We start from the raw sequence: 16409 nt of genomic DNA on the forward strand, positions 1-16409 counted from the left end.
TCAAGGAGCTTCTCTGTGAAGTCATCTTGTGCTGTAGCTTCTCCTGCAGAGTGGACCTTCCATGCGATGCTGCAATTAGTTTTACCTGGGCTACAATGTGAGTAGCTGGATTATACTCCACTGTTCTCACACACAGTAGACAATTTGACAAAACTTGTTAGTAAGTATCAATCTTATCTTGAAAATCACCTTCACATAAGCATGTCTGCTTCTTCTGCTTCCATTATCAATTCCTCCATATTCATTCTCACTGGCTTCCCTGGCCTAGACCAGTACTACCCCTGGTTTTCAATTCCCTTTTCTTTTGTCTATGCTATGGTCTTTCTGGGAAACTGCCTGGTGCTGCACGTGATCAGGACTGAGCCGAGCCTGCACCAGCCCATGTTCTACTTCCTGGCCATGCTGGCCCTCACCGACCTGTGCATGGGGCTGTCCACAGTGCACACGGTGCTGGGGGTCTTGTGGGGGCTCAGCAAAGAGGTTGTTCTGGATACTTGCATTTCACAGACTTACTTCATCCATGGACTGTCCTGCACAGAGTCTGGAATCCTTCTTGCCATGGCCTTTGATCGCTTCACTGCAATCTGCAATCCTCTGCACTACACATCCATCCTGACCAACAGTAGAGTCATTCATTTCATGGTGACCATTCTGATGAGGGCTGCTTTGTCCATTCTCCCGGTCATCATTCGTCTGAAGTTCTTCCATTACTGCCGCCCCCACATCCTCTCCCACTCTTTCTGCCTGCACCAGGACCTACTCCGGCTGGCCTGCTCTGACATCCGCTTCAACAGCTTCTATGCCCTGGCTCTGGTGATTTGTACCTTGCTGTTGGATGCTGTGCTCATTCTCATCTCCTACATTCTCATCTTGCACACAGTGCTGGCGATTGCATCCCAGGAGGAGAGGCTCAAGTCCTTGCAGACCTGTGTGTCCCACATCTGTGCTGTCCTGGTCTTTTACATCCCCATCATTGGCCTCACCATGGTGCACCGCTTTGGAAAGCATCTCTCACCTTCTGTTCATGTCCTTATGGGCAATATCTATATTCTTTTCCCACCCCTGATGAATCCCATCATTTACAGTGTAAAGACCCAGCAGATCCGGGGCAGGATGAAGAAGTGGTTTTCCCTGAAAATGTAGTAGAACCTTTGGATGCTATCAGTAAGAATTTCTGTATTTATTTTTCCCCATTAATGACTAATGAAAGTCCATTAAAGAATTTTGAGATAAAAATGTGTATACCAAAGATTTATTTCTTTCAGTCTCTTTGTGTGATAAAGATATAACCTTATTGCTTATAAATTTTTCATTTTACATTGTTTTGTACAATTTTATATCTAGGATTTCTTCATAGAATTTTATTTTTATTTTTTAAAAGATTTTATTTATTTATTCATGAGAGTCACACAGAGAGAGAGAGGCAGATACACAGGCAGAGGGAGAAGCAGGCTCCATGCAGGGACCCGATGTAAGACTCGATCCCGGAATTCCAGGATCACACCCTGAGCCGAAGGCAGGTGTTAAACTGCTGAGCCACCCAGGGATCCCTCTTCATAGCATTTTAATTTTTTTATGAAATCTATAAGAAGACAGTTTAGAAACTACCACAATAGCACTATTGAGGCCTGATGGGGCACTTCTTAAAACAATGATTGTAAGAACCAAAATACAACAAGGTAGATGATAATATTTGGGATACGAGCACACCGAATAACTGCCTATGGTTTGGTAACCAAAGTGGTTTCACAGTTGATGCTCAAATTTCTGGTTTATGAAATCAAATTGATGGTATGTTGTACAATGAGATAGTGACAAGGAGTATTGTCTATGTGACAAGATAGTGGGGTCTATGTTGAACACATTGAGTTTGAGATATCTCTGAAACCTTGATAAATACCCATTGAAACTATTGAGTTTTGTAGGTGTCTCCCATGGTGTCTGTTCAGACACAGTGCTAGGCACAGCTAAAGTACAGGAAAGCAAGGAGGGCAAAAAAAGAATAATTTTCCTTCAGTATAATAGGTGACATAGACAAAAATTATTAAGTATATATCTATAGTAACTATTCTGTTAAATGTCATTCAGAAATGAAGAGTGCACTGACACCCTGCCAGGGCACTGCAGTCTAGTACAGAGGATTTGAGTAATGATACCTCTGAGAAAGCAATATGCAATTGAGGCTTGAAAACTGAGGACAAATAGCCTGAGGAATATAAGAGAAGCAATTTTCAGGCAAAATAGAGAGAAAAACAAAACTCTGAATACACCAGACTGTATGAAAAATGGGTGAATAAATGACTATGAAATTCAGGTATAAAAAAGGAATAGTAGACAGATCCAAGATTAGAAAAGATGAGATTTTGATTTAATCCTTAGGGCAATATGAAAATACTAATTTATTGCAATTAGAATGGTGAAATGATGAAATATTTATGGTAAGAACATCAAACCTGCTACCAAATAGATGAGGACAAGTATTGATGGCAGAACACTAGATAAAAGTCCTAACAAAAGGATACTGTAGTGATTGAACAAGGGTCCAGTCAAGGAGTTTCAAGAAGTGGGTGCATATAATATATATTTAATAGATGGGATTATAAGACTGGTGATTGATTGACTGTGAGGAATAAGAGCGGCTTTTGGAATGAGTAACTACAGATGTCCTATAGCCATGTCCTATTATAAGGAAGGTGTGGGTGAATGGGATTTGTTTTAGAAATATTTTTTTTATTTATGTGGTCTGCCTAAGGTACATTTTTTAGTGGGGGAAGAGCAGAGAGAGAGAGGGAGAGAGAGAATGTTAAGCAGGCTCCACACAGAGTGAGGAGCTCAACTCATGACTTAATCTCATGACCCTAAGATCATGACATGAGCTAAAATGAGTCAGACGCTTAACTAAGCCATTCAGGTGTCCCTTCCCAAAGTTCATTTAATGAGAGATATCCAGCTGGGGGTTTGATACATGTTTCAAGTAGCTGATGAGAAAAGTGTAGCTGGATAGTGAATTTGCAAATCATGGCTACAAACATGGTGTTTGAGATCATGAGGGTGGATGACTTAACTAAGTAAATAAAATAATATAATATGCTAAAAACCCTGGACATTAAAATAAGATACAGTTGAATCCCCAAAAATAGCCTGAAAAGGAAGCAATAATAGTATTAGGGAAGTATGATATCCATGAATCCAACTGGAAGAGTGTTTTAAAGAGAGAAACAAGTCTATCAAAATTGTATTACAATGTCTTATATTGAGTACTGAAAAGTATTCATTTAATGTAAAAGAACATTAAAATACTTAGCATGAACAGTGTTTGTAAAGTGGTAGCAACAAAGAAACCTGTCAAAAACCAGCAGTGAAGTGATCCAGATTAATATCAACAGAAAACATGACAAAAATATATATCCGTCATATGATGTGATGAATGTGACACCTTATATCTATAAGGTATCTATAATCTATAAGATTATATCTATAATCTCCCTCTAAAATAATCCATAACCCCACTCTCATCATGAGGGCAGAGTCAAACAAGTTCCAATAGATACCCATTTCACAATATTCCTCACCATTGATCTTCAAAAATACTAAAGTCCACAAAAACAGGTTTGACAAACAGCCAAGAGACTAAAGAGACATGGCAAGTAACAGAATAATTGCTTATGGTTTGGTGACCAAACATGTGTTTGGTTGGGATGTGTTGTTCTGGATGAGAGCCTGTAAGAGAAAAAATACATTAAATAAAAAGCAAAGAGCCATGAGTAACTTTAAATTTTAATTAATATATTAATACTGGCTGATTGATTGTAACAAATTTCACTGTGCATGAGGGATATATGGAAATTATCTATATTCTCAATTTTTCTCTAAATCAAAACTATTTGAAAATAGTCTATTAAAATACTTAAAAGACCAATTTTAAAATGAAGTTAATAAAATGGAGACTTAAAATAACTGAATCCATGTTATTTCAGGAAAACAATCAATATAAACACACATTCCTCTAGTCTAGATTTAAATAAGTTATGCTCTAGGAAATGATTTACCTTCTATGATCCATACAGTCAGGGTTAGTTGAAGGGAAAAGTATTAGTGAGACTAGTGGTCATTCATGATCCAAATATTTACTTCTAGATTATAAAATCGTATATTGAATGAAATAACTGCTCCAGACATTGCATTTCACTCCAAGCAAGTCAGATAGCCCTGAAGTCATGTTTCCTCTCAGTAGTACAAACTCCATATTTTCCCCTTTTGGGTAACAGGCATCATTGAACTGGAGTCTGTGTACATTGGAATCACCATTCCCTTCTGTTCAATGGTACACAACATGATCATCATGATGGTATCCAACAGGCAAGCGTTCCCAGGTACCTCTTCCTGGACATGCTAACTGCCTCTAATCTGGCTCTGTATCTCTTTACATTCTCAAAAATACTGAGGGCCTTCTAGATAAATGCTTAAGTGTTGATCTTCCTTGCTTTCTTTCTTTTTAAGTCCAAACTTTATTTAATATTGCCTTCATGCATGACCTCATGTATTCAGCGTTCTATTGATTTTCCATGACACTAAGAATCTTTTCCACATCAGCATTTGACAAGAAATTGTGACTGAAAAGTGATTCAGTAATGAAAAATTTGGAGGGACACGTGAGTGGCTCAGTGGTTGAGCATCTGCCTTCGGCTCAGGGTGTGATCCTGGGGTCCCAGGATGGAGTCCTGCATCCGGCTCCCTGCGGGGAGCCTGGTTCTCCCTCTGTCTATGTCTCTGCCTCTCTCTCTCTCTCATGAATAAATAAATAATAAAATCTTAAAAAAAGAAAAATTTAGAGCAACAGTTTCTTTGCTGTAAAAGTATTTCCACTTCTCAAAAGATGTGTTCTCTCTAAGGAAGAACATTGTCTTCAGCCACTGGCTTCCCAGTGAGAGCTCAGGGAGAGCTCAGAAGCTGCTTCCCAGGGAGAGCTCAGAAGCTGCTTTGTATCCATGGAGACCCAGCCCAGGCTAAAATATCAGTCATGGAAGGAAATTTCTCCTAATTATGAGGTCAGAGTCCCATATTCATAACAGGATATGATCCATTTTAAGGAGGAAACTGCTTCTCCAGATACTTGAAGGTGTGAGGATATACACTGAATACTTCCAGGGAGTAACCATTGTCTGCCTAGAGTGTTCCTTACACAGGACCAATGTCACTTTCACAATGAAAGTTTAACCAATTTTTTTCCTCAAGGTACTTTGAAACTATGTGAACATTTTATTTAATTTATAGTTGACATGTAGGGCTACATTAGTTTTATCTGTACAACACAGCAATTCAACAAGTTTATTTTATTTTTTATTATTATTTTTTAACAAGTTTATACATAATGCTAGACTCACCATAAGTGTAGCTATCATCCGTCACCAAACAATGCTATCACGATATTGACTATACTTCTAATACTGTGCCTATTATTCTCATGACTTAGTCATTCCATAACAGAAGTCTGTATCTCCTCCTCCCCATTTTGCCCATCCCACTACTCCCTTCTCTTCTGCCAACCATCAGTTTGTTTCCTATATTTATAGTCTGGTTCTGCTTTTTTTTTTTTTTTGGTTTATTTATTTCCTTTTTTTTAAGATTGCATATATGAGTTTTCATATGTTATTTGTCTTCCTCAGTCTGACTGGTTTCACTTAGCATAATACCCTTTAGGTCCATTTATGTTGTCTCAAATGGCACCATCTCATCCTTTCTTAGGGCTAATATTCCATTGTATATACATACCATCTTTTCCTTATCCAATTGTCTTTCAATGGACTAAATGTCTCTATCTTAGCTATTTGCAAATAATCCTACAATAAACATAGGGGTGCATATATCTTTTAAACTTAGTTGTTTTGGTTTTCTTTGGATAAATAATAGTAGAATTATTGGATTATAAGGTTTCTGTCTGTCTGTCTGTCTCTCTCTCTCTCTCGGAAACTGTATACTGTTTTCCAGTGGCTGTACCAATTTAAATTCCCACTGACAGTGTATGAGAGTTCCTTTTTCTCTGCATCCTCACCAAACACTTATGGTTTCTTGTCCTTTTGATTTTAGCCATTCTAACAGGTATAGGTAGATAGCTCACTGTCGTTTTAATTTGCATTTTCTCAATGATTAGTGATATTAAGCATGTTTTCTCAGGTCTGGTGACCATCTGTATGTATTCTTTGGAAAAATATCAGGTCTTCTGACAATTTTTAAATCAGATTCCTTGGTTTTTTTGGGGGCGTGGGGGAGGGATGGGTGAGTCATATAGGTACTTTATATTTTTTGGTTTATATACTGATCCTGTAACTTGTACCAGGTATTGTGTCTCCTGATGGCTGGTTAAGACTCTTACACCTGCATTCTCCAACAATTTTCTGTGGTCCTGTACTTCATAGCCATGATGCTGTACCAGGTTGGCTGGAGGCTTCCCTCACACATCTATAGGACCATGGCCAATATGCATACTATTGTTCATTTTGTGATGAACTTCATTGTCTAGATTGTAAAACCCAAGCAGATATGAGAGAAAATAATTAGGTTTTTCATCCTAAAAAGAAGTAAAGAATGCAAGTAATATTTATAACGTAATTGGTAGAATAATACTAATATTAATGGGGAGTGTCAGACAGTTGAGCCTCACTCAGATAAAAAAATATCTAGGTGGAAATCCTTGCATTTTGGCCACTGACTTCTAAAAGCCAGTAACCTGCAGGCTTGTTAGAGAAAGGCAGTTTGCCACATTCACGTTGCAATCAATTAATCAATAATTTTCTATGTTCGGTGACTTAACTAAAACTCTGGGTTGGAAAGCAGCCAGTATTTAAAATACCTGCCATTGGGCGTCCCTGGGTGGCTCAGCGGTTGAGCGCCGGCCTTCCGCCCAGGGCGTGATCCTGGAGTCCCGGCATTGAGTCCCACATCGGGGTCCTTGCATGGAGCCTGCTTCTCCCTCTGCCTGTGTCTCTGCCTCTCTCTCTCTCTGTTTCTCTCATGAATAAATAAGTAAAAAATTTTTTAAAAAATGAAATATCTGCCATTTCTGAAAGGGATAACCTATTACTAACAATAACCTATAAAGCTTTTAATCTGGGGGTTTTGAATACATCCCTGTGACACAGTAGAAATGTTGTCATTGAAGTTAGTGCCCACTCTATTCAAAAAAGAGAAAAGAGAATGATTTATTAAATACCCCAATGACCCAGGGAAGCTTGGAGAATGTTGTCTTTGAAAACAGAAGTGCCTAAAGTTCATTTAAAGCTAAAAATTAGGGCAGCCTGGGTGGCTCAGCTGTTTAGCGGCGCCTTCAGCCCAGAGTGTGATCCCGAGATCGATTCCCATGTTGGGCTCCTTGCACGGAGCCTGCATCTCCCTCTGCCTGTGTCGCTGCCTCTCTCTGTGTCTCTCATGAGTAAATAAATAAAACCTTTAACAAAACAAAACAAAAAGCTAAAAATTGCTATAAAATATTCGGCAACAGTAGTAACCTTCTTCATAGGAGGAAAGGGAAGAAGAGGAGGAGGTGAAGGAGAAACAGGAGTAAAAAGCAATAGTAGTGGGAAAAAGAGGGAGGAGGTGGAGTGGAGCAAGATTACTATAATATTGATCAGCACAATAGTAATTGCTATACTACTTCATCTATAGGTCCTATCAGGTAACAGAGGATGGAAAACATAATTATACTTTATTTCTCACATTCTAGTGACTTCACTCCTCATGAGCTCATGCTCAAATTTCTCTAAACCTAACCCAAGATCAGAGAGTTCCCAATTCTCCATCCAGGCAGACTTCTTCCTTCTAGAATTCAGAAAACTCTCTGACCTTATGTTGCAGGGCCAGTCCAACTCACGAAGAAAGCTTGGGGATCAGAAAGACAATGACATTCTGGGGATCAGGAAGGTAATGATGCTCTGGGATCAGCCCAAGCACCCAGGAAAGCCTAGTAACCTTTCCTTTACTATCTACCTCTGCTGGAAATGTTGGTGAGAACAAAAATGCAACTCACCTATTCACATGGCAAATCAGCCCTCAGCTCTATCCAGGTGAAGTTCTGCCCTTACAGTTTAGGAACTGGGAGTGAATAAGGGGCTGTAATGGGTTTTATTTTAAGAGAGAATGGATAGATTAACTTTTTCCACTCCTGCTTTGGTCATTAATTTTTCTATCCATTGCCATGTTATTTCCATTCTCTGATTAGAACTTTTCATCAACAAAAGGAGAATTGGAGGATAGATGAATGTAAATATAATATAATATAGTTTTGAAGGAGTTTTGAAGATAATTCAGTTCAATTTTCTCTTATTTACGGCCCTCTAATAATTTGTGATACATCAAAGTGTTTTTTATGATTCTGGATTCTAGTAACCTGGATGCCTATTAACCTTAATGTTCTCAGGTTCACTGAAAATAAGAAAGGATGAGATAATCAACCACCTATGTCTGTGGAGATGTGGGCTGTTTGAGTGATACGGAAAGGAGGAGAAACAGGAAAATTGTAGGCCATGAAAAGCTTTAGTGTCTGATCCATTTAAACACCACCTTAATCCTTTTTATGATGGAGGAAAAGATACCTTGACCTCCTTTCTGACCTCTTGCCTCTGCCAGAGATTATTTATTAAAATCTTTCTTTCTCTTCTACTCAGTAACTAAGACCGAGCCAATCCCTTTTATGATAGCATTTAGGTTATTTTGAAAGGTAAGCTTCATCAAATCCATCCCTTTGTTGTTTTTCATAATAGTTGTATCTAATGTAATTCAGATGCATTGGACTCATCTCGTTTTATTCCTACTAACTCATAAAGTCTGTAAAAGAGTAATTGTTAGAAAATTTTGTAAAAATCGTGATATTTTTTAACTGCATACAAATCTACAAAGTAGTTGGGACATCACCTTCTTATTTTGGCTGTGGTCAAGTTATTTACAGGAAGATGGAAGGAAGCTCTTTAGCTCTGGAATCCTCCTCTTTGACAATATTTTCATTTCTATTATCAATGAGTTTACACTTCTGTGTGGTTTTTTTTCTTGTCTTATAAATATTGTGTAGCTTGTTTCTGTCTTGACAAAATAATCAGTCTTTTCATAAACTGCTGTAGAACATATGTGGACTGTGCCAACCACTGATGTGATCTCCTTTAGCACCAGGGAGATATGATCTCCTTTAGCACCAGGGTAAGTGAGGTAATTGTTGTTAATTTACAGATGGGTAAACTATCAGGTGTATAAGCAGGTGTATAATTTAGCAGGATTTCATAAAAGGTAAATGATATGATAAAGGCATTATCATTAAGTGGATGCAGCTAAGTATAATATTTATTTTTCACCTTTACAATGTCAGCCTGATATTTAGGAGCTATTAATTTATTCAGATTTTGAGATTTCTTTTTTTCTTAGTTTCTATCATTCTGTCAACTCACATTCACATCTATTGGCAACATCCTCCACATAGTCCATCATTTCTTCCACCACTTACTTCCAAATATAACCTACAAACATCAAGAGAAATTAGTTTTCACAATATTTATTGCTGTAATCCATAACATGTCTATTTGACTATAGCCTATTCACTCATATTGTTGCAGGCCCATAAGCAAAGAGATCTCAGCACCCATCTACCAATTATTCTTTATTAATGTAAGAATTATTGCATCAAAAATTCTTTGATACCTCCACGCATGTGCCTTAAGTGACCATGAAATGGTTGTTTATATGACCGTTCTCAAGAGATTGTCCCCAGGGAGAAACAGAGACTTCCACTGCTATATGAAAAAGGCTCCCTTTTCCAGGGTGTATGGATATGACCAGTTTAGAGGAAGTCCCTTTTGGGAGTGATTTCAGTGTTTTGATGTGGAAAGATGAGTAAAATGGGAACTGGTTTAAATATTAGATATTAGAGAATGATTAATGAAAGGACACCACTAAGAAACAAAAATAAATTTCTTAAATATGAAATTTGGACTCCATTAAAGAGATCTCAGGTCATTCTATAAAGAGTATAAAACTAGGGAGGTATTGAAAGTTGGTCATTATAGTCAAAAGTGATTCAGGATTCAAACCACAGCTAATTATCATAGTAGGATTCAAACCACAGCTAATTATCATAGTATAGTGCAGACTATAGAATCTTAATACTGTGTCATAGTATAGTGTAAAATTATTAAGAAAAAATAGGATCCCCATTGTGGAAATCAGAGGATATGCAATTTTATAAAATGCTACACTGACATTTAACTTCTGGAAAGAAAACATCATGCTCATCCAACAGTATGATATCTCTAAACTGGCTAAGTTCTGCTTCTGACTACATTCTATCCTATTTTTAGTGTTAATCTTATTAAAATGTTTCTCTCTATTCTTTTTTTTTTTAATTTCCTAAGCTCCTCTGTAAAAAATATCCTCCATATTCCACTCTTCCTATTCTACTAAAAAAAAATCCACTTTGAACTTAAGTGAACTTAATTCTTTCAGAGAACTAACCATCCCTAGCTGCCTTTGAATACAGACCATCTTCTTCAAATCTCCTTGAAGGGCCACACTCAATCACACCCTGTCAAACGGTGACTTGTTCAATATGTTTATGATAGCTTGAGTGAATGTAAGACAGCTAAACTCTCAATCTCCATTTGGGAACCAATGCCACAGACTCAGGTATACATAACCTATTCCCTGGGACCGGTACTATTATCAACTGAGAGTGCAGGTTCTCTTAAGCTATCTACTCACCCACACGGGGCAACAGAAGTGGAGAACTTCTAGGACTACAGGATGCCCAGAGGGGATCTGCATTTGCAAATTTGAAATGCAAATCTGCAGCATTTTGCAGCAAAACTGAACCAGTATCTATAAATAAATAAAGAAAGAAAGCCTAAAGATGGTGTTTCAAGCAGCCCAGCTTAAAGGTCATGGGAAATGTAAAAGGCCAGAGTATGCAGACTCATGGTTTCCATTTTCATAAAGAATAATTCAGAAATCCTGACATTCTTCCTGTTCACATATGACTCTAGTAGAGGTTTCCTAGGATTGCTTGCTACTGCCGTGTTAGTATATAGCATAAAACCTCTCAATAGTCTGGCCAAACTGTCATCCAAAGCTCTTATTTCTTCAGGGTTCAATATGTCTGAATGATAGTGATGGGGTCTATTTCCTTTTCATTCCCACCCATTTTCTTTCTGCAGGAATGAGAATTAGTGGTGAAGAGAAATCACTAACTTCCATGGCATCCATTAACTTGTCATATCTGGACCCCACAACAGTGATGATAACTGGGATCCCTGGACTAGAGTGTGTGCCATTTTGGATTGTGTTTTCCTTCTTTGTAGTGTGCCTGGTGGTGCTTCTCTGTATCATCATTTTACTGATTATCATCCCTCCAGAATGCAGCTTGAATCAACCCATGTACATCTTCCTGGCAGCGCTGGCAGCCACTGACATAGGACTCTGTGTAGCGATTGCTCCCAAGATGGTGGCCATCTTCTGGTTTGGCTCCTGCTCTGTGGCTTTTGAGGCTTGCTTAGCCTAGCTTTTCTTCATCCACGCCTTGCAGGGCATGGAATCTGGCATCCTGTTGACCATGGCCTTTGACTGCAATGTTGCCATCTGTGATCCACTGAGGCACACATCCATCCTCACACATTTTCATCCTGGTTACTATGGTGCTGTTTGTGGAAATTCGAGCAATAGTACTTGTTGATATTTTTCCAGTTTTAATCAAAAGACTACATATTTTCTATTCCAGTGTAACTACCAACATGGCTGTGATCAAGCTAGGTGCAGAAGACATCCAAGTCAATAAAACATGTGGTCTCCTTATAGTTTTACATACAGGGATTTGACATGTTATTTTCCTCATCCTATATCTTTATTTTCCAGGCCATTTTTGTCTACATCAAAAGGAGTCACTGTTGAAGCATTTGATACATATACAGCTCATATTTTTGTTCTTCCTGAGTTTTATACTCTTTTTTTAAAAGATTTTATTTATTTATTCATGAGAGACTCAGAGAGAGAGGCAGAGACACAGGCAGAGGGAGAAGCAGGCTTCATGCAGGAAGCCCGACATAGGACTCCATCCCGGGTCTCCAGGATCTCGACCTGGACTGAAGGCGGTGCTAAACCACTGAGCGACCCAGGCTGCCCTGAGTTTTATACTCTTAACTTCTACTCCTTCTTCAGCTACCATTTTGGACATTTAGCTCCACTGACCCACATTCTTCTGTCTACCATATACCTCCTGGTACCATCTGCAGTCAACCTTATCATCTATGATATATGGTATAAAAAATAAGGTAATGCAAAAGAGTGTGGCACAGATTTTTTTTTTTCTGAATCATCGTGATAAATCCCAGTGGTAAACTGCTAAATGGTTATACTCATGGAGAAAATACTTTTACTTCCTAGGAATGGAGACAAGTTGAACTCTATGTGTTCATTGTGTGTTTCACTTCAATATGTACAAACTTAAAGGCATATATTTTGCAAACAACAGCTATGAAAAAAAATGAAATCTATTCAAGGTAAGACTGCTATTGGCACTATTTATTCATTTCAATTCTAATTTTATCTTCATCATGTCCTTCCTTTTATTTAATTTGCATTTTTTACTATTTTCCCATTTTTAATTTAAATTCAATTTAGTTAACATATAGTGTAATATTGGTTTCAAGAGTAGAATTTAGTGATTCATCACTTACATATAACACCCTGTGATCATCACAGTAAGTGCCCTCTTTAATGCCCACCACCTATTTAGCCCATCCTTCCACCGACCTCCTCTCCAGCAACCTTTAGTTTGTTCTCTACCCTTAAGTCTATCAAGTAATAGTTTACCTTTATCTGTTTTTATCTCATTTAATATTTCCTTCCTTTTCCCTATGTTCATCTGTTTTGTTTCTTAAATTCCACATATGAGTGAAACCATATGGTATTTATCTTTCTCTGACTGATTTATTTTGCTTAGCATAATACATTCTAGTTCCATCTATGTCATTGCAAATGACAAGATTACCATCTTTCTGATGGCTGAGTAATATTTCATTGTATTTTTATACCACCTCTTCTCTATCCACTCATCAGTTGGTGGACATTTGGCCTCTTTCCATAGATTGGCTATTGTTGATAATGCAACATTGGGGTGCATGTATCCCTTTGAATCAATACTTTTGTATCCTTTGTATAATGACCTAATAATGCAATTGCTGGATCATACAGTAGTTCCATTTTTAACTTTTTGAAGAACCCCCAAACTGTTCTCCAGAGTGGCTACACCAGTTTGCATTCCCATCAGCAGTGCAACTCCACATCTTAGCCAATATGTTATTTTCCTGTATTGTTAATCGTAGCCATTTTGACAGGTGTGAGATGGTATCTTATGGTTTCTATTTGTATTTCCTTGATAATGAGTGTTATTGAGCATCTTTTCACATGTCTGTTAACCATCTGGATATCTTTGGAAAAATGTCTATTCGTGTCTTCTGTCCATTTCTTAACTGGATACTTTGTTTTTCGGTTGTTGAGTTTGATAAGTCCTTTATAGATTTTGGATACTAACCCTTTACCAGATATGTCAATTGCAAATATCTTCTCACATTCTGTAGGCTGCCTTTTAATTTCATTGTTTCCTTTGTTATGCAGAAGCTTTTTGTCTTGATGAAGTCCCAATAGTTCATTTTTGTTTTTGTTTCTCTTCCCTCCAGTGATGTGTGTACTAAGAAGTTGCTATCATCAAGGTCAAAGAGGTCACTGTCTGTGTTCTTCTCTAGGATCCTGGTCAGTTCCTGTCTCACATTTAGGTCTTCTAAAAATTTATTTTTGAGTATGGTATAAGAATGTGGTCGAACCACTTTCTTCTCCATATCTCTGTCCAATTTTCTGAACACCATTTGTTGAAGAGACAGTCTTTTTTTCAATTGGAAATCATGCCTGCTTTGTTGAAGATTAGTTGACCACATAGTTGTGGGTCCATTTCTTGGTTTTCTATTAAGTTCCATTGATCTGTCTGTTTTTGTACCAGTACCACACGGTCTTGGTGATGACAGCTTTAAGCCTGGAATGGTGTTGCCTCCCACTTTGCTTTTCTTTTTCAACATTACTTTAGTTATTAGGGATCTTTTCTGGTTCCATACATATTTTAGAATTCTTTGTTCCAGCTCTGTGAAAAATGCTAGAGTTATTTTTATAGGGACTGCACTGAATGTGTAGATTGCTTTGAGTGGTAAAGACACTTCAACAATATCTGCTCTGCTCTTCTAATCCATGAGCATGAGATGTTTTTCCATCTCTTTGTGTGCTCTTCAATTTCTTTCATAAGTGTCCTAGAGTTTTCAGCATACTTTTGCCTCTCTGGTAAGGTTTATTCCTAGGAATCTTATGGTTTTTGGTGCAATTGTCAATGGGGTCGATTCTCTGATTTCTCCTTCTGCTGATGCAATTCTTTTATTTCTTGATGGGAAAGCTTACTGATTTTTGAACTCTCATCTCTTAGAATGTTTGCATTTTAAGCTTGGGATTTCTCTTCAACCACTGATTTTGTTGCATACCATAGTTATTGACATTTTCTCTCAATGCACAGATTCTAGTAACAAAGTAAGAAACTGTCATTTATAACTTCTTAGCTTGAGCTTTAAACACATCAAGTCAGTGTTCCTCATTATAGGGAGTTTCTGAGTCTGCATTGCCAACATATCTTACTAGATGAAAGCAGAGAATATTGGTTAGGTTTTAGGATAGAATATTTCAGTATAACAGTCACAGCTGAAAAAGCTTTTGTCTAGCTGCACTACAGTGTCTCTGCTATTGTGCTTGTTGCCCCTAGAACATTACCCAGATCAAACAGGCACCATCCCTGTTGCATCTGTCTGTGAAGTATACTATTCTACAAAAAATCTAGCCCTCAGAGCTACAGAAGTTCCTAGTGATTCTCCATAAGTTGGAGCTCTAGTGAGGTAAAAGCCAACCCACAGACCCTATAGTAGGTCTTTTTGTGTATGGCCTTGCAAGTACACCTTTCCAGTGTCAGCCAGGTGGCATGGCTTGGTTTGGCCACTATCTATCATTCACACCAGTGGCATTGTCATATGCATGATCTCAGATATGTCTAGGACCATTTATAGTCCAAAGTGGAGAAGGTAAATCTTTCTCCAAACACAAATTTACTTTCATTCCAACTTTCATAATCCTTTCTCTGGATTTGGGTCCTCGGATGTGAGTAGAAACTCAGTCATGGTGAGGGCAACTGTGCCTGAACCTTCTTTCCCAGTTAATCAGCTGAGTCCATCATTTGCTTGCATACCTAACATTATTTTATACCATGGTGCACAGTATTGTTCCGTGCTAGTAAGGCACTATTTTTGACTCATGAACAATAAAGCTGCCATTCCTGCTGCAACCAGATTGTCAATTGCCCCAATCACATATCACATTATCTCTCTTCTTTGCATGGTCACAAGAAGAGCTGGAATATGAGACGGATGCTTTACCCATCTGGACATCTTGAGATGTTCTTATCCTGAATTTATTCATCTGACCTCTTCCTCTAAGCCAGTCACATTGCAAGGTCAATGTGTAATGCTGCTCAATGCTCAAAGTGTTGTAGAACATTATCACATCTCAAAATATCCCTGTGAAATGCAACTGACTTTATAACAATGATATAAACCAGTTTAAGAGAATTATGTTATTCATAATGTTCTTGGATTTCCCATAAATATTTTTTCTCATAGTCCTAAGTGTAAATTACAACTTCCCTAAACTTCTCAAACAGAGGTTGTATAGAAGATGCCAATAAAAGCCCCAGATGAGTTGTGTCAACTAAGAAGAACAAACACACCAATATAAATTATGTCATGTCTTCATAAGATTTTTAATCTACACAAGTGTAGATGTCCCCTCCCTAGAAACCCAGATTGGCTACAGGAGCTGTGGCTGATTTTTGTTTTTGTTAGTTTTAATGCATAATTTTTATTTGCATTTGACATGGATTTTCTCAGGAACTCCAGAGATCTACACTGTGATTCTTTCATTGAAATTAACCATAAATTGTACATGGTATCTATTCACCAAAATATTCTAATCACTTAGAGACTGCCAGGTCTGTGGCCAAAAGCACTGGGCTATTTCCATTTTAGCCAAGACCTGCTTCATAATTGTTCTTGCTTTGGACATAACTCAAAGTTTGAAGTCTTTCCTATCACTTTATAAATGTTTGCAGATATAATTCCATGTATGAAATATGTTGTCTCTGGCACATGAAAAATGTACCACAAATCATGCTTCACTTTTGTGCGGGGAGGTATCAGATGCAAACATTCATCCTTTATTTTAGAACTTGCCTGAGACCAACAAACTCTTAAAAACCTTGCTCTTGAGAGAAACCACTTAATATTCAGAAGGTTTATTTT

At 37.8% G+C, this 16409-nt stretch overlaps 1 protein-coding gene and 1 pseudogene across 1 annotated transcript; both read left to right on the plus strand.

The window, feature by feature from the left end:
- Nucleotides 1–201: 201 nt before the first annotated feature.
- LOC112912416 (olfactory receptor 51V1-like) lies at nucleotides 202–1143 on the plus strand. The gene has a single exon (XM_025989118.2). It carries the CDS (start codon nucleotides 202–204, stop codon nucleotides 1141–1143), a length of 942 nt encoding a protein of 313 aa, XP_025844903.2.
- A 10084-nt stretch (nucleotides 1144–11227) lies between these two features.
- On the plus strand, nucleotides 11228–12365 carry LOC140594364 (olfactory receptor 52A1-like; annotated as a pseudogene).
- The last annotated feature ends 4044 nt before the right edge of the window (nucleotides 12366–16409 follow it).

This window comes from Vulpes vulpes, chromosome 11 (assembly GCF_048418805.1).
Source record: "Vulpes vulpes isolate BD-2025 chromosome 11, VulVul3, whole genome shotgun sequence".
NCBI lineage: Eukaryota > Metazoa > Chordata > Mammalia > Carnivora > Canidae > Vulpes > Vulpes vulpes.

Coding starts and splice junctions, on each gene's coding strand:
- LOC112912416 (XM_025989118.2), top strand. CDS start 202: ATGTCTGCTTCTTCTGCTTCCATTATCAATTCCTCCATATTCATTCTC.